Source organism: Acartia tonsa, chromosome 11 (assembly GCF_053477335.1).
Source record: "Acartia tonsa isolate MP-2025a chromosome 11, ASM5347733v1, whole genome shotgun sequence".
Lineage (NCBI taxonomy): Eukaryota > Metazoa > Arthropoda > Copepoda > Calanoida > Acartiidae > Acartia > Acartia tonsa.
Window position 1 is genome coordinate 27,710,688 of NC_137270.1, and position 24,088 is coordinate 27,734,775.

At 30.9% G+C, this 24,088-nt stretch overlaps 1 protein-coding gene across 1 annotated transcript in view; it reads right to left on the reverse strand.

Moving 5' to 3' along the window:
• The window catches only part of LOC145331220 (neural cell adhesion molecule 1-like), a 126,000-nt gene that overhangs the window by 46,424 nt on the left and 55,488 nt on the right, over positions 1 to 24,088 (reverse strand). Inside the window, exons 12-16 of the mRNA XM_080175837.1 lie at positions 21,190 to 21,266; positions 14,482 to 14,564; positions 8,756 to 8,818; positions 8,321 to 8,391; positions 1,336 to 1,405 (exon numbers count right to left, since the gene is read on the reverse strand). Of these exons, the coding sequence (XP_080031963.1) occupies positions 1,336 to 1,405; positions 8,321 to 8,391; positions 8,756 to 8,818; positions 14,482 to 14,564; positions 21,190 to 21,266 (364 nt within the window). The remainder of the gene's footprint in view (positions 1 to 1,335; positions 1,406 to 8,320; positions 8,392 to 8,755; positions 8,819 to 14,481; positions 14,565 to 21,189; positions 21,267 to 24,088) is intronic.

Consider the following 24,088-nt stretch of genomic DNA (forward strand, 5'->3'; position numbering starts at 1 on the left):
GTGGTTGAAACGTTTGGACGCTCTACTTAATGAACCAACCAATCAAATTTCAATAAAAGTCCCCAATTTTTTTAAAACCAACGAGTAAGAAAACAATATCACAAAACTTTGGGGACCTTAGAGAAGTTCGCATTAAATTGTGATATTCATAGTCACCTACACTTAACAAAACATTTAATTAATCAAATTTATAAAATAAATACTTTACTGCTGACATTGTCATTTTCTGCTACTAAAAGGTTATTATCATCCTTAGTTATTAATGCTATAATTTACAGTTTGTAAACACATCTACATACATATATACTCAAATATATTTGCTCTAATTTATATAGGTAATAGAAAACATATTGATACGTCATAAAAACTAAGGTCAGAAAATGAAAATCATTCATTAAACTTTAAACTCAAAAGCTGTTTAACAAAATCTTTCATTTAATTGGTTTAGTTTCAAATTTATATTCATGGTCTTTTTATATTAAATCATTAGGTATGGGGTGTAGGGAAGTGATAACATTCCCTCGAAATCAAAATTAATACGATCTGCTCCTTTCTTTTATCCCCTTCACTCCCCACTGATGAAACACTGTGTGCGCTACTGTGTATAATTTTATAAATCTAAAATTATTTTGAACCAAATTTTCATCAAATAAGGCTAACCTTTGTGATATATATGCCTAAATTATTCCATCATAAATATAATTTTGGTAATTTGAAAGCTATTAAATTTATTGAACTAGCCTTTGTTTTGTTTTTGGTAACTCCTTTTAACCCATCAAAATTTTATTTACAATTTTAACTTCAATTTTTTTTTGTTGTGTTCAGAATTAAATATTGGATATCTTAAACATGAGCTCTCTGTAAAAAAAATAATTAGTATAATTTAACAGGAGGGCGTCGTAGCTAAATGTTACCGCATTTAGTTTTGGGCACCGGAGTATCTTTAATTAAGATAGTTTAATGTTATTTTATAAGTTACTAGCGGCTTCGCCCCTAGCCTCTAGGGGCTTTGCCCCAAGAAGTTTGATCAACCTAATTTTTGTAATTTAGATTTAAAAATAAAAAGTAAAAAAAAAAATTTTTTTTTTGGGGGGGGATATTTTTCATTTTTTTGGGGGGTTGGGGGTGTCCCACCCCCCGAGAAAATAGCTTAAAACCATCACAGGACCAGTAGGTATATTCCCTGAAGAGTAGAGCCCAATCGGTTCAGTGGTTACTGAGATCTTAAGCTTCAGACGGACAGACAGACGGACAGACGGACAGACAGACAGACAGACAGACAGACAGACAGACAGACAGACATCGTTCTACTTTGTATTATAGATAAGGACTGACCTGAATGTACTGAATAGGCAAGCAGGGAAGCATTATTGTAGTCCTCGTACATACTTGAGGGTATATCAACCTAGAAAATCAAATTATAAATGATACATGTATGTATGTAAATTAAGGGATATAAGTTTTCCGGAATTTTAATCTAGGGAGTAGATTTGAAATCTGCATCAAATTTTAAGGATTTTTTATAAAATTCGTTTTTTGTAAAATTTTTTATCTAACAGCGGAAATACATTTTACGTTAATTAATTTTGACCAATAGGATAGGTGGATTTTAAACTACCTGCGCTCTAATTGGTTGAATTATGTACGACATCCAATCAGAGCGCAGATTTTTTAAATCCACCAATCACGGATGCCAAAATTAATTAACTTAATTTGTATTTCCGCTTTTAGATAAAGAATTATACAAAAAACGAATTTTATAAAAAATCCTTAAAATTTGATGCAGATTTCAAATCTACTCCCTAGATTAAAATTCCGGAAAACTTATATCCCTTAATGTAAATATCAGCATTGTTTTAAAGTAACAGGATGTCTGCCTGTGTGTGTCTAGGGAAGGATCTCTAAAAAATGTTGTTCACTTTAATAGTGATGCTCCTTATAAGTCTAGGGGAGGTTTATAACTTAATTGGGGGAGGATCAAATCCCCCTCCCAAATCGCCCGTAGAAAAAAATGCTTCCTACAAAAAGTTGTTTTTACAATGGTAAAAATTACATAAAAAATTTATTAGGCTAGCCTAAGAATTAAAGTTTCTTATTCTTACTTAGATATAAAGAAATATGTAAGGCTTTAGAAACTTTTAGTCTAGTCGAACATTTATTATATGAATTAGCTCCTTATATAGTAAAAGGTTGGGTTAGTTAAATTTTATCAGTTAGTTAGGGTCTACTATAATATTTTATTTTTCATCAAAACTTTTATATACAAATATATAATAAGATTATGCATATATTGTTAGCAATTTACCATCCAGCTAATACGAAATAATTAATCTTTTTTTATTATATCTGTCTAATTGACTATCAAATAATCTATTATCTACATTTTGCCCACTTCTCTATACAGCTAATGTGTTTTATTATCTAATAAATGATTATTAAGTATTACAATTATCTTATATTAATAAATATATATAACTTTTTTGCATATATACAGTATATTAAAAAGACATTCTCAATTTTTCTTATTTTTGTATCAACATAATTATGAAAAAACAAGGATGACAACATCCATAAATGCGAAGCACTGAAACGGTAGGATAAACGGACATTAAGACTTGTATAGTGTCAGAACTGAATAATCAGAATATAAAAGTATAAGAATCGACGCAAAATTGTAAGTAAATTTGTTGAAAAACTGACATTCTGGTAATGATTATAGAGTTGCTACGCTTTCTAAGTCGTACCTAACTACTACAGAAATCATCATGCAAAGTTTGAAATCGATAGGACAATTATAACAACATGCATAAAATTAACGAATAAAAGCTATCTATCTCGGACGGACGTACATACGGACTGACGGACGGACCGACCCTAATTATAGAAAAGCTTCGCTTTTAAAAATGCGGCTCAACTTTGGTTTGTTGTCAGTTTAGACAAGCGACTTGGGTTAGATTTTCGGCCTTCAACCCCCATATTTTAGAATAAGTTTATAAAAGTATAGTTTCTCGAATGACTAACCCATAAGGGGTCCGTAACGACTACTTAGTAACCAATATAACCTAAACTTACCTGACCTAAAGCAATAAACAAACAAATGAAAACCTCCCGCTGCCCTAATTTTAATTCATTTCAAAATAAAGAGTTATATTAGCTGGTTGTTGAGGTAAAATTAGAATTATTGTTTTTATTTTATTTCTGTGCATAATAAACAAAGTTGAAAAAAGTAAAAAGTAAGAGTATCTCTTTCTTATTTAGTATGATACAAAGATTAATTATCTTTTGTTTATTATGTTTTATTTAGTCTAAATAGCATTTTTCTTATATATAGAAATGACTTTGCTTTTAGTCTCTTGTGGCTTTGATTTTTAGAGAAAAGATATCAACATTAAAAATATGCCTTTTTACGCCACTGCACTGTAAGCATCACTTAAAATGTGTGAACCTCCAAGATTAAGCTAAAGAATAGGATAGAACCAATTATTATATAAAAGTAATAGGATTTCTGTTTGTCTGTCTTTCTATACAGAAGGATCTTGCTAAACGCTAAACCGATATGGTTTTCCTTCACAATATAGCTTCTCATAGGTCCTTGGATGATCTAAAAATATTTTGGGGTAGGGTACCACTAACCTCCAAAGTGAAATCTTGAAATAAAATCAACCATCCAATTTTTATTTTATTTTATTAGTTGGTAAATGTGAAAACTTAATATGTATACATATCTATCAATATAGATATTTTCAATATCTACATTTTACATTTAAAACCATAATACTTTGTGAAAATGGATCTAGAATACATGGATATTGAGAGCTTCTCGCATACAATGAAATATTTTTTTTCAGATGGATAATTCAATGATATCTCCATGCTCCCTTATGGCTTTACCCCATCCTCTCCTTTAACCATTGAGAAACGTATTGACCAATATCTGAGCCAATAGCCGACTAAATTGATGACAAAAACATCCGCTGTCACAATATCCACGTATTCTATATCCATTTGTGTGAATAAAATATTAAAGATGAGCAACAATAATATTCCAATTCTCAGTACATTTAGGTTTTAATAAGTTGTAGCAAAATTTATTTTAGCAAATCATAAAACAAAACTTGATGTTTTCTAAATCTAAGAATATTTATGTATAAACTCAGGGACATAAAAGATAAAACAATGGCCGATAAATTTATGTACATCCCCAATAAGATCCAACGAATAAGAAAACGTTTTATAAGACTTTGGGACTAGTGTAAAAAATAGTCCAATGTCCCCACCCTACTTATAATTAATGCATTCAATTTTTTTCAATGCTATTACATTTTTTGCAATGTTATTTAAACATAATGACAATTGTAACTATGCTCACATTTATATTTGAATATTATTCCACAGAGAAAGGGATTTTTAATGGAGGAAAAATTTATATACATCCCCTAATGATGATAAACATAAAAATCCACTTCTGTATATGAAAATTATTTGTTGAATAGTTTAGAACCATCCAGTCAAAATAAAAAAAGCATATCCAAAGTTTTTTAGACAAAGAATATGATGACTGTCTTCTCTCCAATTCTTTAGTAAAATTATCACTTGGGTTGTTAGAAAATATTGGGGGGAAACAGGTGTTGTAGATTTATTATCCTTTTCCTCCCTGTTATTATTCCGAATATGATGCTTGAACGTTTCCTGTTATTACTATCATTAATCCTCTAAAATGGATATTTAGCTAGATATCTTTTATTTTATTGGCACAGCTTCTAATTTCAAATATCTGTCCGTCAGTAGGAGTTTTTACCGCTGCTATTAAAGATAAACAGTCAATTTTTATTTTTGTGTATGAATATTCCTTGATCTATAAGATTCAGCATTCATTCTATAACTCAAATCACTTATATGTTAATAAATATATCGGTGATCACTGGGATTTTCGAACGCATAGAAATTTCGTAAGAAAGTTTTTTCGTCGTGATCTATTCATGATAGTTCAAATAATATGATACGCAAATTGATCAAAAATATTGAAATAAATTACTACAGTAAATTTCAATTTTAATTAAAGAATAAATCTATTATTTAAAGGTAATTTTAAGGTTTTTTAATGTTCAATCTATACATATATATTTTAAAAGTCTTAAAAAAGGTAAAAGTATCTCAGAGTACATTAAACAAGTATATGCCAACAAATGCTAACATAATCACAACAAATAATAACATAATCAACATTTTCTTTACTATGCAAATTTCTATGTTTAAAGCTTGAAATCAATTTTTAAGAAATTTTCTTTTTACATTTACTTATCCCTGAACTCTGTGAGTATGGTAGAATTACAAACAGCTGCATATATAAATTTTTTAAGGATTAATACTAACAGGTATAAAATTTAATACAACACCTTTTTTAAAGTGCAACTTAATTGGATTAAATGAAAAGATAAAAAAACAAAAGTTTGGGTTCTTTAACTCATACCTACATATCTCATCATTCACCATTGTTTCTTATTTGGGAAGAAAAAAATAATTTCTAGCACTTGCAAGAGGCTTTTATCCTACAGTTTTCTATTCCCATAATGTACTATCCCTGTGAAACTCCTCTAACACTAAATTGGCCTAACCTAAGAGAATATTATGTAAGTGTGTGTGTGTGTGTGTTTTTGTAAAGAATTATGTATTTTGTTAACTTTTACATTGGTATCCTTGATTAAACCTTTATAAAAATAGGGTAATAAACTAATTCTGTGACTACATCCTGTATCTTTATATGAGTGTTTATATATTTTAGCAAATTAAATTATTGTTATTTTATGATTATGACATCTACTAATTTATTATTAAGGGTTGATATGGTATATCCACAAATCAAATATAGAAACAATATAAGAGTCTACATTTTTCTTTTTTTATAAAAAAAAAACTTTCACACAAATAAACAGTAAAGTGAAAGCTTTTTCTCATTTTGGCATATTTTCCTGACAAAAAGGTTGGCAAGGTGAATTATTGAGTAGCTTTACTCTTAACTTGCATTTCTCATAAAGTTGATAGGTCACACATATTTATTATTATGGTGTTCCATTCTTATAACAAAATAAATGTGCTATACAAAAAATCAAAAAAATTATTTAGTTTATGAAAACTAGACTCCATTAATATATAAGAAGCCAACAAAAGATAATTAAATGCAATAAGCTTTAGCAGAAAATATTCATAACATATCAATCCTATTATATAAAGTATTTATCCTTTTTTTGGCTAAAGCTTAAGATCTCAATAAGTGCTGACCCAATTGAGTTCTTCATTTTAAGGAAGCTTTACATAAGTCCAGGGAAGGTTTTAGGGTTGACATCCCCAAACATATCCTAGAGGCTAGAGAAGAAGCAGCTAGTATGTTAATATAATAGATACATTTCTTAACTTTTTATATTATGTTTTCAATACTAAGATACATAAATATTTGCTATGTAATTAATTTGCAGAAATGTATGAAAGACTTATACTCATATTTCAATACTACATTTGACATTTGGCGTTTATACATTACAGCTAAGAAAAAATAACTGGACTCTCAGTTTAGAGGAGACCGGTTTTGTCCAAAAAATTATAATTATAATTTTCACAAGATTTATTTGAATAATAAATGAAAATATGTAGAAAAAACATTGCTAATTAATAATTTATTATTATTATTCTTTTTAATTTAACGGTAAATGTATGAACGCCATGATCTGCACCTGTTGTCTACTACTTCCTTTCTCTCCAAACGGGCGTTTACATAGGGGGGATAAAGGGAACAGACCCCACCTTTTTTAAAATTCAGGAGAAGACCAACTTTAACTTTTAAACTCCAAAAAATTTTAAAGTTTGTTAACCTCAAAAAGAAGTATTATTGTATAAGGTATAATAAAAAAGGTTATACCAATACGATACTATAAGAAGAATAAATAAAAACCAATATTTTGAAGTTTAAATGTTTACCTCCCTAAAAGATAAAAAGCTTGGACGTCCTTGCCTATATAATGTAAAGATTACCCCCCCCCCAAAAAAAAAAAAAAAATTAAATTCGGGTTGCCATAGGCCCCCCCCCCCACAAAATTTGGAATTTTAACCCCCCAAAATGAAAAAACTTGGACGCCCTTGAAATAACCCCACTTTTTTGGGATTATGAATACGAACTTTCTGTACGATTTTTCCAAATTTATGTTCTCTACGAAGGAACTCTCACGAAATTGATACCTGCAATCAATATATCTGTTAAAGTTTCCTGATATATGTATCTGATTTTTAATCCAATGAGAAACGACTCTAAAAATTAATTTCTATATGGAAAGTAGTATTTAAAAATCTATTTTAAAAAAGCTATTTCAGTTTACTGCACTATTTCTGCTCTGTCTATTTGAATAAAATTATCCTGGCTTATTTGTATATCTAGAATATTAACATATACATTATATTTATATTTATTTGACCTTTTCTTATGCAAAAGATAAAGATACAAATATATTCATATACATATAGCAACTATATAGGTGCATTATTTATTACAACAGCTACGCCCACTAGAGGCCTCTAGAGGCATTTGAGGAGGAATGGGAAGTCGAACCAACCCATTTTCATTTGAGTTTTAAAAAGAAAAGTATATTTTTGTTGAGGTTCATTTTTTATTGGAAAGTTAGAGAAACACAAAATAGTTAAAACCTTCCTAGCTTTTTTAGTGGGATAATCACCCTTTTACTCACCCCTCCCCCAACCATCACTCTCTTACGTTTTTTTTTTTATTCTGAAGCAATATGTAGTTGGCCTAACAAATATATTGATGTTGATAATAAGAGTAATAATAAGACTATTAGTATCTATTGTCTTATTTTATATACATGTTTCTAGATAGAATATTTATATAGATATAATATCTCGGAATTTATTTTAGCTTACATTATTATGAATGTATATATGATATTATTGAAATACTTTATTTTAAAATTTATTGAAAAACGGAAGAAGCTTAAGATCTCGATAACAGCTGAAGTGACATAATCCTTTACAGTAAAACTTGTTATATGTCCAAATAAGGTTTATAACTATTGAGAGAGTGTATCTCGACCCTTCCCCCGCCCCGTCTTTTTAATTTCTCTTTTTGAAATATAAGGGAAAGTATAGTTACGACTTTGATCGAACAATCAATTAATGCTATTGTTAAAAGACCTCCATTAAAACGCTGGTTCAATGAGATATATAATAGTTCTGTAGCTATTGAAATCTTAATCTTTAGACAAAAAAAACTTACTACTTTAAAATGTAAGATTAGTTAGTAATAAAGTATGATTACCTCATATTTACTGTTTTTAAACTTCCAATGGTACCCTCTTGCGGCAGGATACCCCAACATGTCACAGTTTACTAAAAATATTAATAATATCTAAAACTATATTTTAAATTATAGCTTGTCTTGGGGAAAATATATTTCTTATCGTATTGAAATTATAGAACTAAAACCAATTAAATCAAGACTAACAAAACCAGGGCTCAGCGAAATTGTTATATTATCACTTTAAAATTCATCTGGATGTCTAAACCTGTTCCAAAACAGACAATCCATCTTTTCAAAAAAAAATTAAATTTGAGTTTTATGCACGGCTGAGGCCTGAGCATAATTTGTTTATATTCATGTTTTCATGTAGGAATTATCAAGATTAAATGGGAACAAATTGATTACTTTGAGGTTATTATGTGAAGTTTGCTCGAATAAAAAACTAAAAATTACCTAAGATGTTGGACTGTGGATACAAGATTATGTTCATGTGATCATGTTGACATTCTGGTGCAACTAAATAATATCTTTAAAATATATTTATAGAACCAGAAGCTGCGCCCCTATCATCGAGAAGCTCTATCAGATGTAATAATACTGTCAAAACCCATCACAGCATCTATGAAAAGCTTCCATAAAATGGAGAACTCAATCGGTTCAGTAGTTAACAAAAGCTTAAGCTTCAGTCAAAAAATCTTACTACTTTATATAATACGATGATAAACTTTTTGTACTACATGAACAATATATATGCATGAAGTAGAATGATGTCTGTCTGTCAGGCTGAAGCTTATGATCTCGATAACCACTAAGCTGATTAGGTTACTATTCTTACAAATATTTTGATTCAATTTTCCTGGAAGGAAACATCACCCCCTTTACACTTTCTTGTAATTAAAATGTAAAAACCTTTATCTGGGCAACTATTTGACACAATCATCCTTGTTATTGTGTAGCTACATTTGTTTATTTTGAATTATTTAGTATGTATTTGTCTTAAATAAATAAATAACAAATTTGTCTCTTTTTAGATTCCCAATTTACATTTAGCTTTTCTTTTCCTACATATTAAACTACAACAATCTAAATATTATTTTTTTAAAGCGAAGCTTTTCTAAATTAACGGTAAGCTCTTTTTGTCAATTTAAACAAAAATTGTCGTATCGATTTCAAACTTTGCATGGTGATTCATAAAACAGTTAGATACCATTTACGAAGCGTAGCAACTCTATAATCGTCATCAGAAAATACATACTTAAATTTTTTTTAAAGCGAAGCTTTTCTATAATTAGGGTCGGTCCGTCCGTCCGTCCGTCCGTCACGGATAGCTGTTTTCGTTAATTTAGACATGTTAGGATTGTCCTATCGATTTCAAATTTTGCATGGTGATTCCTTTAGTAGTTAGGTACGATTTAGAAAGCTTAGCAACTCTATAATCATTACCAAAATGTCCGTACGTCCATTTTAAACATGTTAATTTTTTTTACTTTTTTAAATAGCTTTTTTCGTTAATTTAGGCATGTTAGAATTGTCCTATCGATTTCAAATTTAGCATGGTGATTCCTGTAATAGTTAGGTACGAGTTAGAAAGCATAGCAACTCTATAATCATTACCAGAATGTCTGTACGTCCATTTTAAAAATGTTTTTTTTTACATTTTTAACAACAAATTTGTATGTGACCTAATTATCCGATTGGTCTGATTTTTGGTATACTGATTCCTGGGACAACAAAGTACAATATTATAAGCGAAGCAACTCAATAATCAAGTCCTAAAAATGTAAGTATGTCCATAATCATTATTCTGTATCAAGCAGTTTTTCAACAAATTTACTTACAATTTTGCTTTGACTCTTATACATTCGCATTCTGATTATTCAGTTCTGACATTATATAAGTGTTAATGTCCATTTGTCCTACCGTTTCAGAGCTTCGCTTTTATGGATGTTGTCATCCTTGTTTAAATGTATTCCTAGATAATAAGGTATAATATCATAAGCGAGGCATTGAGTTCTGAAAACTACAAGAGTTATTGTTCGTTTATGCTTCCTTCTGATTTTAGATCTTCGTTTTTATGGATGTTTCATGGATATTGTCGTCCTTGTTTTTATTAAGTTTGAATTATTTTGTCTTTCTATTTTTAAGTCTATTCTATAAGTTTAAAAGATTGGGTTGTGCTTTTTACTTTTTATTTTAGGAATATTTTTTTCTAAGTGGTGAGTTTTTTCTTGAAAAAAATGCTATTTTTGATTTACATAGCAATTAAAAGAAAAAAAATTACAGGTATAAAAACTTGAATATATATAAAAACATTGGTTTTAAATTTATCAATTTCAATATAAATATTCTAGTAGACTACAAAATGTGTTGGTATCAACTATAAAAGCCTGTATTAGAAGCTATATAAGTCTATATTGGGTAATTTATCATACTAGATACTTCTTCATAAAGTATGTCATGGCTTCTATATTTATATAAACCAGAGCTTAAAACCATCACAGGACCAGAAGGTATATTCCCTAAAGAGTAGAATCCAATTGGTTCAGTGGTTACCGAGGTCTTAAGGGACGGACGGACAGACAGACGGACAGATAGACGGACAGACAGACGGACAGACAGACGGACAGACAGACGGACAGACAGACGGACAGACAGACGGACAGACAGACGTACAGACAGACGGACAGACAGACGGACAGACAGACGGACAGACAGACAGACGGACAGACGGACAGACGGACAGATTGACAGACGGACAGACAGACGGACGGACAGACAGACGGACAGACAGATATCAAGCTACTTTATATTATAGACTAGCGGCTACGCCCCTAGAAGCCTCTAGGGGCACTTAAGTTAGGAGGGGGAAAAGTCGACCTCATCCCATATTAAATTTAAGTTTCAAAAGAATAAAAAAAATATTTTTTTTGGGGGGGGGAGGAGAATAGTTTAAAACCTTCCCAGGACCTTTAAGAAGCTGCACTGTAAAGGAGAACAATATCGGTTTAGCGGTTAGCGAGATCCTAAAACAAAAAACGCTTACTGCTTTATATAATAGGATATATATTTACAGGATTTAAAGAAACGCTGGGAACGAAGGTTTTGTGTTCTTGTTTATTACACTCTTACTGATAAACCTATGAAGGTTATGGTCGATTCTATATTTCTCTAAAATATACTTGTACTAGCGGCTTCGCCCCTAGCCTTTAGGGGCTTTGCCCCAAGAGGTAATTAATGAGAAAAAAAATTAAGTACCTGGTGAGATCCCCCACTCCACCACTAATTTTAAATAATAGAAAGAAAAAAATTGGGGGGGATTTTTTCATTTTTAGGGGGGTTTGGGGTGTCCCACCCCCAAGAAAATAGCTTAAAACAACCACATGACCAATTGGTATAAACCCTGAAGAGTAGAATCCGATCGGTTAAGTGGTTACCGAGATCTTAAGGGACGGACATACGGACAGACAGACGGACGGACAGACATCATTGTACTTTGTATTATAGATATATTTCAGTTTAGTTAACACTATAAACTGTGATATTGTATGTATATGGACTGGAGAACCCGGCCAAGACCTGTGAGAGTTTATATGAGTCTATCTTTACCACGTCAAGTTTATTAATCTCTGGTTAGGATAAATAAGGATGACAGCAAACACTTCCATAGACAGGGATTAAGTTATCATATCTTAAAGAAAATTATTAAAATGAGAAAAAAAATAGTGATGGTTATGGCTTATTGTATTTTATTTTATCAGTGTTTAACTAGAGTGCCAAAAATTGTTAAAAACCAATACCAGACCAAGAATCTTTCCGATTAAAATATACAAGTAAAGAAACAAATCAAATATGGCTTAATACTTTATGACTAAAAGTGAGATATTAAATGGCATTTAACGTATTCGCCTATACATTTATAGACATATCTGTATTAAAGTGTCTTTAAGCCAAAAAATATACAAAGAATTTCAGATCAGACTTATAATAGTTATTTCTCGCATCGTATTATAAACGGCTTTCCGCGGATATAGAATGTACAAGTATAAGATTAAAACCAGTTTTTTAGCCCCGAGGTGCCGAAGGCACGGGCTAAAATAATTGGTTTTAATCTTATGATTGTACATTTTTATATTCGTAGAAAGCTGGATATAATTCGATGCTAGACATAGTTTTTTCGTATGGATGAGAACCGGTTCCTTTCCACCGGATTCAAATGAATACGAGAAATAATATTCCGTGTTTCTAAGATCTAAAGCAAAGTTACTCTATAATCGTTTATCGTTTGTCGTTTGTCCAAAAGTTTGATTTGTTGAGCTTTGCTTTCATGAATATTCTTAGTTAATTTTTTAAGAGAATCTACTTCTCTGTTTGTTTCCATATGTAGCACTACAAAGTAAAGCATAAGAAACCTTGCCAAAATATTCGGAATCATGTACACATACTTATTCATTTATTTTATGTTCTTACTAATAGCTACCATAAGTTATTTGTTTTAAAACAAGGATGACAACATCCATAAAAGCGAAGCTCTGAAACGGTAGGACAAACGGACATTATCACTTGTATAATGTCAGAACTGAATTATCAGAATGCGAATGTATAAGAGTCAAAGCAAAATTGTAAGTAAATTTGTTGAAAAACTGCTTGATACAGGATAATGATAATGGACATACTTACATTTTTAGGACTTGATTATAGAGTTGCTTCGCTTATAATATTGTACTTTGTTGTCCCAGGAATCAGTATACCAAAAATCAGACCAATCGGATAATTAGGTCACATACAAATTTGTTGATAAAATGTAAAAATCAACATGTTTAAAATGGACGTACGGACACTTTGGTGATGATTATACAGTTGCTACGCTTTCTAAATCGTACCTAACTATTACAGGAACTACCATGCAAAATTTGAAATCGATAGGACAATTCTAACATGCCTAAATTAACGAAAAAAGCTATTTAAAAAGTAAAAAATCAACATGTTTAAAATGGACGTACGGACATTTTGGTAATGATTATAGAGTTGCTACGCTTTCTAAATCGTACCTAACTACTAAAAGAATCACCATGCAAAATTTGAAAGCGATAGGACAATTCTAACATGTCTAAATTAACGAAAAAAGCTATCCGTGACGGACGGACGGACGTACGGACGGACGTACGGACGGACGGACGGACCGACCCTAATTATAGAAAAGCTTCGCTTTTAAAAAAGAAATTGTAAATTTTTTTAATGGGTTTGGGGGGTTGTTATATCCCTCCCAAATTAGTTAAACTATATTGGGGCAAGGGATTTTTAGATTTATCTTGTCGTCTTTAGGGAGGTTTTTTGTAGACAATAATCTATGAGTTAAAATATAATTCTAAACTGCGTTTAGTACCAATCTACAAATATCCACTTATTAAAAGCGAAGCTTTTCTATAAATAGGGTCGGTCCGTCCGTCCGTACGTCCGTCACGGATAGCTTTTTTCGTTAATTTAGACATGTTAGAATTGTCCTATCGATTTCAAATTTTGCATGGTGCTTCCTTTAGTAGTTAGGTACGATTAAAAAAGCGTAGCAACTCTATAATCATTACCAAAATGTCCGTACGTCCATTTTAAACATGTTGATTTTTTAACTTTTTTAAACAGCTTTTTTCGTTAATTTAGGCATGTTAGAATTGTCCTATCGATTTCAAATTTTGCATGGTGATTCCTGTAATAGTTAGGTACGAGTTAGAAAGCGTAGCAACTCTATAATCATTACCAGATTGTCCGTATGTCCATTTTAAACATGTTGATTTTTTTACATTTTTAACAACAAATTTGTATGTGACCTAATTATCCGATTGTTCTGATTTTTGGTATACTGATTCCTGGGACAACAAAGTACAATATTATACGCGAAACAACTCTATAATCAAGTCCTAAAAAAGTAAGTATGTCCATAATCATTATCCTATATCAAGCAGTTTTTCAACAAATTTACTTACAATTTTGCTTTGACTCTTATACATTCGCATTCTGATTATTCAGTTCTGACATTATACAAGTTTTAATGTCCATTTGTCCTACTGTTTCAGAGCTTCGCTTTTATGGATGTTGTCATCCTTGTTTATATCTCTTTTCATCTATCTATCTATATGTATACTTATATCTACACATTTTCTACCTACTAATCTGTATTTACTTACATTGTACATTAACATGTATCTGACTAGAGGTTGAGTTTCCTTGAGAATTTTCAGCGTAGCAGTAATACACACCAGATCTCGTCCTTAATATCAATAACATTGTTTTTCATGCCAACTTTTCATATATAAAAATAATTAACTTTTATGTAAAGGCACTTTTTTCTGATACTTTACTCAAACAAAATTGAAAATCGGATGAAAATGGACAAAATACGCAAAATTTATCTAGACAAGATAATTTTCAGTCAACAAAATTTATGAATGGCGGGTAAGGTAACATTTATATACCTTTGTCAAAAGGCATAAAAAGTAACTATATGGTAAATAAAAAAACATATCAAATTATCCCTTCTGTAGATTTTAAAAGTTTGGAAACTACACAAGTTTGAACTGCAGACTAAGATTTAAATAGAATACTTTCTAAAATTATTTTAATACAAGAAATGTTAAAAAAAAACTTCGCGTACCAGTCTAAATTCAGTTCAATATCCCATAATTCCCTAATAGTTTCTGAATGCTAAATGTTCAATTTAAACAAAGGTTAAATAGATTGCACAAAAGTTAGTTATGCAATCTGAACAGACAAATATGATTTAATATGTAAGAGAGAGATTTTTCATTAATTAAATAATCAGCAGCTTTCTTTTAAAATTTAGTGTACATTCTTTTACATTCAAAGAAATTAGGTTAGTTTTTTCAAAAAAAATCTGAAAATAAGTTTAAGACAGTGTAATACAAGTTTAATGTCTTTTATTTGAATATTTTATAGACACATTTTATTTCTGCATAATCCAGTTATTTATCAACCTTACAAAGTTTAAGAAGTAGATAAAAAGATTTTTTCAATGGTATTATCCCAGAAGATACTTTAAAACAAGGTCCAGGGGGGGGGGGTTATTACAAATACTTATAATAAAAACAGAACCATAGTATCCAATAGTAGCAAAATTGTTTGAAAATTTTAGCAATACAAATGGTTAAAAAGGAAGATAAAAACTTAAATGAAAAAAAGAGAAAAAGAAATATAAATATTTACAAAAACAGTCAGGACATTGTGATTGATACAAACAAAGACGACAATGCTTACTTTAAACATTTATGTTTATATACGTTTTGCAAAAAATTTATGAATATTTAAATTTTTCTTTAATTAAACAAAGCTTGACTTTAAAAGAGTGCTTGATATGAATAAACTTAGAACAAAAGTTCTAAAAGTATGAAGATAAAACAACAAGTGTCTAATACAAAATAGAATTATGTCTGTCCTACCAATCGTCCTTATGTCTGTTTGAAGCTTAAGATCTTTTAAACCGCTGAACCGATTGGGCTCTACTCTTCAGAGAAGCTGTTTTCTTGAGGGTTTTTACACTTTAAATGAAATAATAGGTCTTACCAAACTGAGGAAAGCGAGAAAAATATTACATAATAGCAAGATTGGAATAGCAAAATAAAAGATTGTGAAACTTCGAGAAAGAAATTACAGAGTATTGAAAGACTAGAGATAGATATTAATCTACTAAAAGTGTCCATCCGCCATTTCAGGTACAGTGTATTATCAAAGTATTCTTTCATTTGCATAGGGATATAAAGATTGATAAGATGCTAAATTAAGGATATATATTTCCGTTTAACATTTATCTCTCTATAATGCATATTTTAGGTGATTGAATAAACAGGACAATATTGTGTTTGAAATAATAGCAATAATGTAAAGTACGGTAAAGATATAAAATGAGTTTAACTTAATTTACTAAATAAACATTGCAATGTTTGCAGGAATGTTTGTCAATGTCACCTAAAACATTAGATCCCTTTATATAAATGCTAAGTACATGAATGTCCCTGTCAACTAATTATTATACCTAGCAAGAATTTATATGACCCATAAAAGTATACTTGTAAAGGTGTATAAAATTAGGTATTTAGCAGGGGCGTCCAAGCTTTTTTTTGGGGGGGGGTAAAAAATCTTAGGGGGGGGGGTAATTCGTGTTTGGGGGGGGTAAAATGGCGCGCGAAGCGCGCCGAAATTTTTTTTTACCCCCCCCAAAATTTTTACCCCGGGGGTAAAATTTGATTGGGGGGGGTAATTACCCCCCCTAAAGTCTGTTGGGGGGGGTAAATACTCCCCCCAAATCTGTTGGGGGGGGTAATTACCCCCCCCAAACTAATTTACCCCGGGGGTAAAATTTTTGGGGGGGGTAATTTAATTATGTAAAAAAAGCAACTACCTAATCTATTAAGTTAATAAGTACTATCCTATAACATAAAGTAGTAAGTAAGGTTTATTTGACTATAGCTTCAGATTTCATTACTTTTAATACTGAGTTCTCCTTTTTAGGAAAGCTTCACATAGATCCCATGATGGTTCCACACTATTATAGGTCAATCCTTTGAGTGGTTTTAGGCTATTTTTCTCCTCCCTTTTTACCCTTTAGAAAACACGAGTTCTTAGATGCTAAGGGCGCCACTACTATTCAAATATATAGTAGTATCTCATTCTTTAGAACATAAAAATACAATAATTAACTCACTAACCAATGAACCAATATGGTTATACTTTAAAGTGAAGCGTCTTATAGGTCCTGGTAAGTTTTATAACTAGTTTTGAGACACCCTGACATCCTCCCAAAAGAAATCGCCTATAGAAATTCTTTTTCATTATTTAATGAAATATTTAATTTAGTTAGGTATCTATTTTATGGAATCTTCAGTGCTTTACAATAACATCATAGATCCCCCCCCAAAAAAAAATTTTCAGTAAAATTTTTTTTTTAAGAACATTCAATTTGGGGGGGGGGGTAAATACCCCCCCCAAAAAATTTTTTTTAAAAAACATTTATTTTGGGGGGGGTAGTTACCCCCCCAAAATGGTTTGGGGGGGGTAAATACCCCCCCCCCCAAAATCGTTGGGGGTGCCTACGGCACCCCCAAGGTAGGGGTAATTTTTTTTTGGGGGGGGTATTGTTCAAAAAATTTTGGGGGTGCCAAATGGCCCATTACCCCCCCCCTTGGACGCCTATGGTATTTAGATCTGGTTAATGTACTCAAACATGACCAAAATTCGTGGATTCCCTAATAGATATGTAAAGTGTATGGTATATGTCTTTGTAAACTTATTATTATATCTAGCAAGAATTTAGATGACCCTTTAAATTTGACTTGTATAGGTGTAAAAACCTGGACTTATAATACAAAAAAAAATATAAAAAAATACAAAAAAAATATAAAACAAAATGTTATAAACAAAGGTCTTTAGATCTGGTTTCTGTACTCTACATGACAAAACCCTTGGATTTCTTAATATAAGACTTTATAAACTTATTATTTTAGTTAGCAAAATAAAGAAAAACTTATTATTTTAATGATCCAAACAGTTTATTATGCATAAGTATAAAATCCTACGAAAAATTGGGTCTTTAAGTCTGGTTTATGTACTCCAACATGACCAAAATTCGTGGATTCCCTAATAGATATGTAAAGTACATGGTATATGTCTCTGTCAACTTTTGTTAACACTTGGAAGATAGGATAATATTGGTAAATGTATCAATCTTATACCCTATACATACCCTTCTCCATGGAAATAGATATGTTTATTTACCAAATAATTCATATGTTTTTATATATGTACTAGTGACTTCGCCCCTAGCATCTATGGGCTTTGTCCTAAGAGGTATAATTACATCTTCTATTACTTACCCAGCCGAAAAAAATGCGAATCGGTCGCAAATTTTCGCGAATAAATGGCGAATTAGCAAAATATTTTGGGGTTTTTTTTTGGGGGGGGCGGGGGTGTTCCCCAAGAAAATAGCATAAAACCACCACAGGACAGGTATATTCTCTGAAGAGTAGAATCCGATCGGTTCAGTGGTTACCGAGACATTAAGGGACTGGCAGACGGACGGACGGACAGACATCATTCTACTTTGTATTAAAGATAACAGTGTAATTTTTTGTTATTATCATATAACAAGCACTACTTTTGATTATGATTAACCTTGTTTTTGAGAAAACAAAAAAGACAAATAATTTAATTTCATACGTTTATTTTCATTCATTTATATTTTTAGTTTATTAGCCCATGCTTCTATAATTACGTAGACATGATAAGAAAACGACCAACTTCTTCAGGGAAACAGGGATAGGACAATTAGCAATTAAGGGGAGGGGGGGGGGGGGTTAATGCAACCATCTCGTAATCAGTGATTAAATGGCACTTAGAATTCGAATTTCGATCTGAAATTTTGCATGAATAATCCTTGGTAGGTCTATTTTCGCTAAATCGAACAAAAAGTTGGAAAAGTAACGGTTAACGGCTGACGGCTCAGCCGTTTTGCCAATTTTTGCCAATCTTAAGAGCATATTAGTCACGAAACCTATCTCCACATAATACTTTTTCTCGCTCAAAATCCTTATTAAACGGTTCTAGCCAGTAGCTGTTGGTACTAGAAATAAATATGGTTATTGCTATCATTTAACATGAATTAAACCAAAAATATGTTTTAAAAAGTTGATTCCTACGTAATTAATGATGAATTTGCCCTGAAAATAGGCAAAAAACCGCTAAACGGCTGAGCCGCCAGCTGTTACTTTTCCAACTTTTTGTTTGATTTAGGGAAAAAAGACCTACCAAGGATTACTCATGAAAAATTTCAGATCGAAATTCGAATTCTAAGTGCCATTTAATCATTGATTGCGAGATGGTTGCATTAACCCCCCCCCCCCCCCCCTTGTATTTTAGAGTCAAAGCAAATTGTCTTGAAAACCTAAACTATCTAGAAAGCTTGTTTAATTTGACAAGTGCTAATCATATCAAAATTGAGAACCGAAAAATAAGAATGTTTCAAAAAAATATTTATTTCACTCATCTCATTTTCAATTTACAGAAAATAATATGGGGTTTCTATAAAAGCATCACCGTAACGTATCTATATTAGAACTAAATTGTTATGACAATAAAAAAGATTTTTAGAACCAACTAGAATAAACATCGAGAAACTAGTTCAAATAGATTTTCAAATTTGCCAAAATACGAAAAGCACCAATAGTCTGAGACAGCTAAAAAAAAGGATCTTAGATTCATTGTTCCATCCCTATATCTCTGGCAATGTGAAGATATTTATTAAGTAACGTTGTTCTTAGTTATAATTTTAGAAAGGTTGTCATTTTGGTAGAGCATGGAAATTATTTAGAAAACAACTATCTTCTATATTTTTCTACTTTTTTTATTTACACATATCAAAGAATTTTACTTTATTTTTTCTTTTTACTGCAGTAGATAGTACGAACTTTTAAAATACCCTTGCCAGAATTTTTGAAACAAAAATTGTCAAAAATGTATTAAACATGTAAAAGCATGTTTTATTTTAAAGTAATGGAGCAAAATGAAAAATAAGACTAGCAAATTTTAAAAGTAAATAATTCTTCATTAATAAGTTACAAAAGTATTATCTATTGTTATTTTATAGGATAAGACAAAAAAAAGTATGCCCATCTCTAGTGATGATACACAAAATTACCTCTTCCGTAGATTACAATTGAAACATTGCAACGATTGGACACTCAACTAGATGAACCAACCAATTAACATTCATTAAAGGTCCCCAAGATTGGTAGGTAAACAAATAAGAAAACGTTATTATTAAAAAAGTTTGGGGACTAGTGTTAAAAACACCCCAATGTCTCCTCCCTCACTGTAGTATTTGTGTTAGTTTATTAAGATCTTTGAACTGATTTTCTTTGAAAAAATATACAGAAAAAAATTAATAATTAATTTGTGTTGCTTTGTTCGAATATGTTATTTCGCGTATTTTACAAATACCAAGAATTCGTTGGCTTTCATCTTAAAAATCCAAGAAATGCGCGTTAAGAATTCAAATTCGAGGTTAAGGATGCTTTTTATAAGCGCAGCTTTTCTATGTTTAGGTTCCATCCGTCCTTACGTCCGTAAAGATTAGCTTTTTTCATTGATTTAGACATGTTAGCATTGGCCTATCGATTTCAAACTTTGCATGATGCTTCCTATCATAGGTAGGTACGATTTAGAAAGCGCAGAACTCTAAAATTGTTACAAGAAAGTCCTTACGTCCATTTTCAACATGCTTTTTTTGATTTTTGATTTTTTGAAATACTGATTCCTAGGAAAGTTATAGGCAAAGATTCGATTTAATCAAGGGCTAAAAGTGTATGTCTGTCCTCAAATAGATAGTATTTATTATTTCAGTTTTACAACAAATTTACTTAAAATTTTATTTCAACTTATATGTATATTTACATATATTTTGCTTTTTCTGACACTCTACAAGAGTTATTGTTCGTTTGTTCTTCCTTCTGATTTGGAGCTTCGCTTTTATGGATGTTATCATCCTTGTATAAAGCGAAAATACTCTTTAATTATTTCTGTTTTGTTCTTTTCAACAATGGCTAGAAGCAGCTTTATAGTTATTATACAAGGCAACTCTTCATTAAAACTTGTTAATGTTTTTCTTAAAAAGTGGAACAACTTCATTAAATTAAGAATTAAAATGACGATTTCTGTAATCTATAAATTATAAACTAAAATAAAGCTAATTACAATTTAATTAACTTGTTTTTTTGTTTTGTTTTTCGTTTCCATAGAAGTTGTCATTCTTGTTATAAAACTATTGATCTACAAACTACCCACCCATTCCATTATTGTTTGTACTATCTATCTATTAACTATTGTACCTTGATATATTTTGAAGAACTAAACTGTTTTTAGTGACCAAGACTCCTTTTGCTTCGTTGTCTGTTATTTCTAAACCCTGAAAAATAAATTTAAATAAATTTCGAGGATTTAAAAAAAAAAATTTTGGACAATTTTTTGAAATAGATAAATAGATGTACGTCCAGAATGATGGTTACCCCATCTGTAGTTTTAATTAAAGGTTAAGATTTGACACTGTTAGTTTAAAACAACCATTTAGATCACTTTATCTGTGTGTCTTTTATTAAAACTGTTTTAGTTCATCGCTACCATCCATTGCTATCATTGATATTTTCATCCTTATTTTAAGACCAGCAATTATATAATTATCATTTAAAGTTTCTAATCTAATTAAAAACCCATGATTGCTGACTAGCAATTCTATAACTAGGATTTGGCCGACACAGAAAGCTGATTTCCTAGATTGTAGCCACTAGAACATATAATAAGATGGCGGAAAGTGTCATGTGTGACGTCATAAAAGTACGTCTATTATCCATCTCTTTTTTAGAGGTTTCCTTTACCACTTCACGTCTTATCCCTCCTTTATAGACGTATTTTTTATGACGTCAAACATGAAACTTTGCTCTGACTCACATGTAACAGTATATGTTAAAAATTATGTTAATATTTTTCTTTAAAATACGATTCAATATTTTTACTTGGTGTCTATGAAACCTAATATTTTGTTTTCTTATACTCAACTAGACGAACTCTTTACTTTCTTCAACTTGCATAGTCATACAAAACGACGGAAAAATGAAGCATATTATAGCGCCTAATAAAAAATAACATCATACAATACAAATAATCAATGATAGCTCAGTATACTTTTTAATTGACCAATGGTAAAATGTATAATGGTACCTAATTTGTATTGTATGACGTTATTTTTTATTATGAACTATAAGCTGCTTCGGGAAAAATAAGTTATTGATATAAAATGGATTGGTAAAATAATGTGACTTTTTTCATTCTATTTATTATCATACCAATTATCTTACTATATTCTTACACCGGATTGTCATGTACTACAATAAAGTGAAACTGGTAGCTGGATAAAATTACGATCCACCCAGGTTACACCATCCCCTGCCCTCCTACTGGATTGTTTGTCTGTAACCAAGGATTTCAATTACTACTGAACTGCTTTAATTTTGTAATTTATAAAAGGTTCAAATCGATCTTAGTATAGTTTTAGGCTATATTTCTGTCCTACCCTATCCGTTTTGAATACAGACCCCCTAGATGCTAGGTAACATCCTCTAGTTTGCTATAAAAATATATTTTCTGAAAAGAAGAAGCACTTTTCTCTCTTGCTGGGAAAATTAAATCAACATATGTTTTATATCTCTTGACAAAACATTTATTAAACCAATTTTACATGGTATGTAAAAGGTAGGGAGGCTTGTTTTACTTCTCAGTGCATTTTTTACAACGTGTTCAGTACATGTACTAGTTTACTAATAAAAAACAGGGATCTAAAGGGATAAGACAATGGCAAACAAAATTACCCCTTGACTAGATTAAAATTATTGATTGAAAAGTTTGGACACTGCTAGTTTTATACAGAAAATCAAGATTTAATAAAATCATCAAAAATGCATGGTAAAGGAATGATAGATAGAACGTGAAAACGTTTAACAAAACTTTGGAGACCAGAATATTTTTCAGTCCAATATTTCACACTTCCAAGTTCCCGAATAAAAGAAAAACAAGTATAAAATGTTTACAAGAAACGCAGCAGAAACGATTAACGGTTACCGAGATTGTCAGCTTCAGACAGATAGACGGACAAACCGGTATCCTACTTTATAGCCTCTAGCCTCCAAGGACAGGAAAATAGCCTAAAACCACCCAAAGACATTTATAATGCTTTCCTGAAAAGTACAATCAAATCAGACAAACAGATTTCGAGATCTTTAGTTACAGACAAAAAGAAACATTACTACTTTAGTATCTTACTATAGGCGGAAAACTGTCTATAATAGGATGCGACAAATAACTATTCTATAGTTAAAACTATTATTCTGTTTATTATCCAGTAAGTGAGAATTAGGCTTCTTAATATATTATCCTTCTAAATTAAATTTAGTGCAATAGACAGAATAAGACTACCAATGCATTTCTTTACAGGGTCTGCATTCTGGAAAGGACAAGCTTAAAAATGATCCATGTGACGTCATAGAAATGAGGCAGATGAGAGGGGAAGTTGGAAAGAAAACCCCTAAAAAAGAGATGGATAATCCATTATTTTTATGCCTTCAAATGGATGATTTTTTACACAATTTGGGCTTTGTCCTGGAAAGATGGAGATTTTAATGTTTCTAAGTTTCTTCTGAGTTTTCTTTTCAGGAAAGCTTCACCACATTTTATATTTTAGTCTTGCGGTGGTTATATGCTTTTTTTTCTGCCACTATATGATAAAGATCCCCCCGGTTGCTAGGGAGCAGCCACTTATCTATGGATAAAGTAGTAAGGTATCTTTGTTTAAATCAAAGGATCTAGGAAATTGCTAGGTAAAATTACATGTTTCTCGTGGTAGCTCATAGCAGAACTTAGTGTATTCTTGGCTTATGACCATCCACCCAATTCGCTTAATAATAATTCTGGGTCTATCCTGTCCTGTCTATGCACTTGAAGAAGTATGCTTTTTTGTCTATCAAGAATTCACTAACTTACATTGCAAGTCTAAGTTTTGAGGTCTTTATTGTGTATGTTCATACTCTTGGTATCTGTAAATATGAACAGTCAATTATTCATCTATCATGATTCTCATCTTAGAATGTACCCCCTTAGTCTGGGAATGGAATTAGAAGTTGATAAATGTTGGACTTAGAATTAGCCCAAGCCGTGTTCTGTTAATCTGCTGTGCTTTTA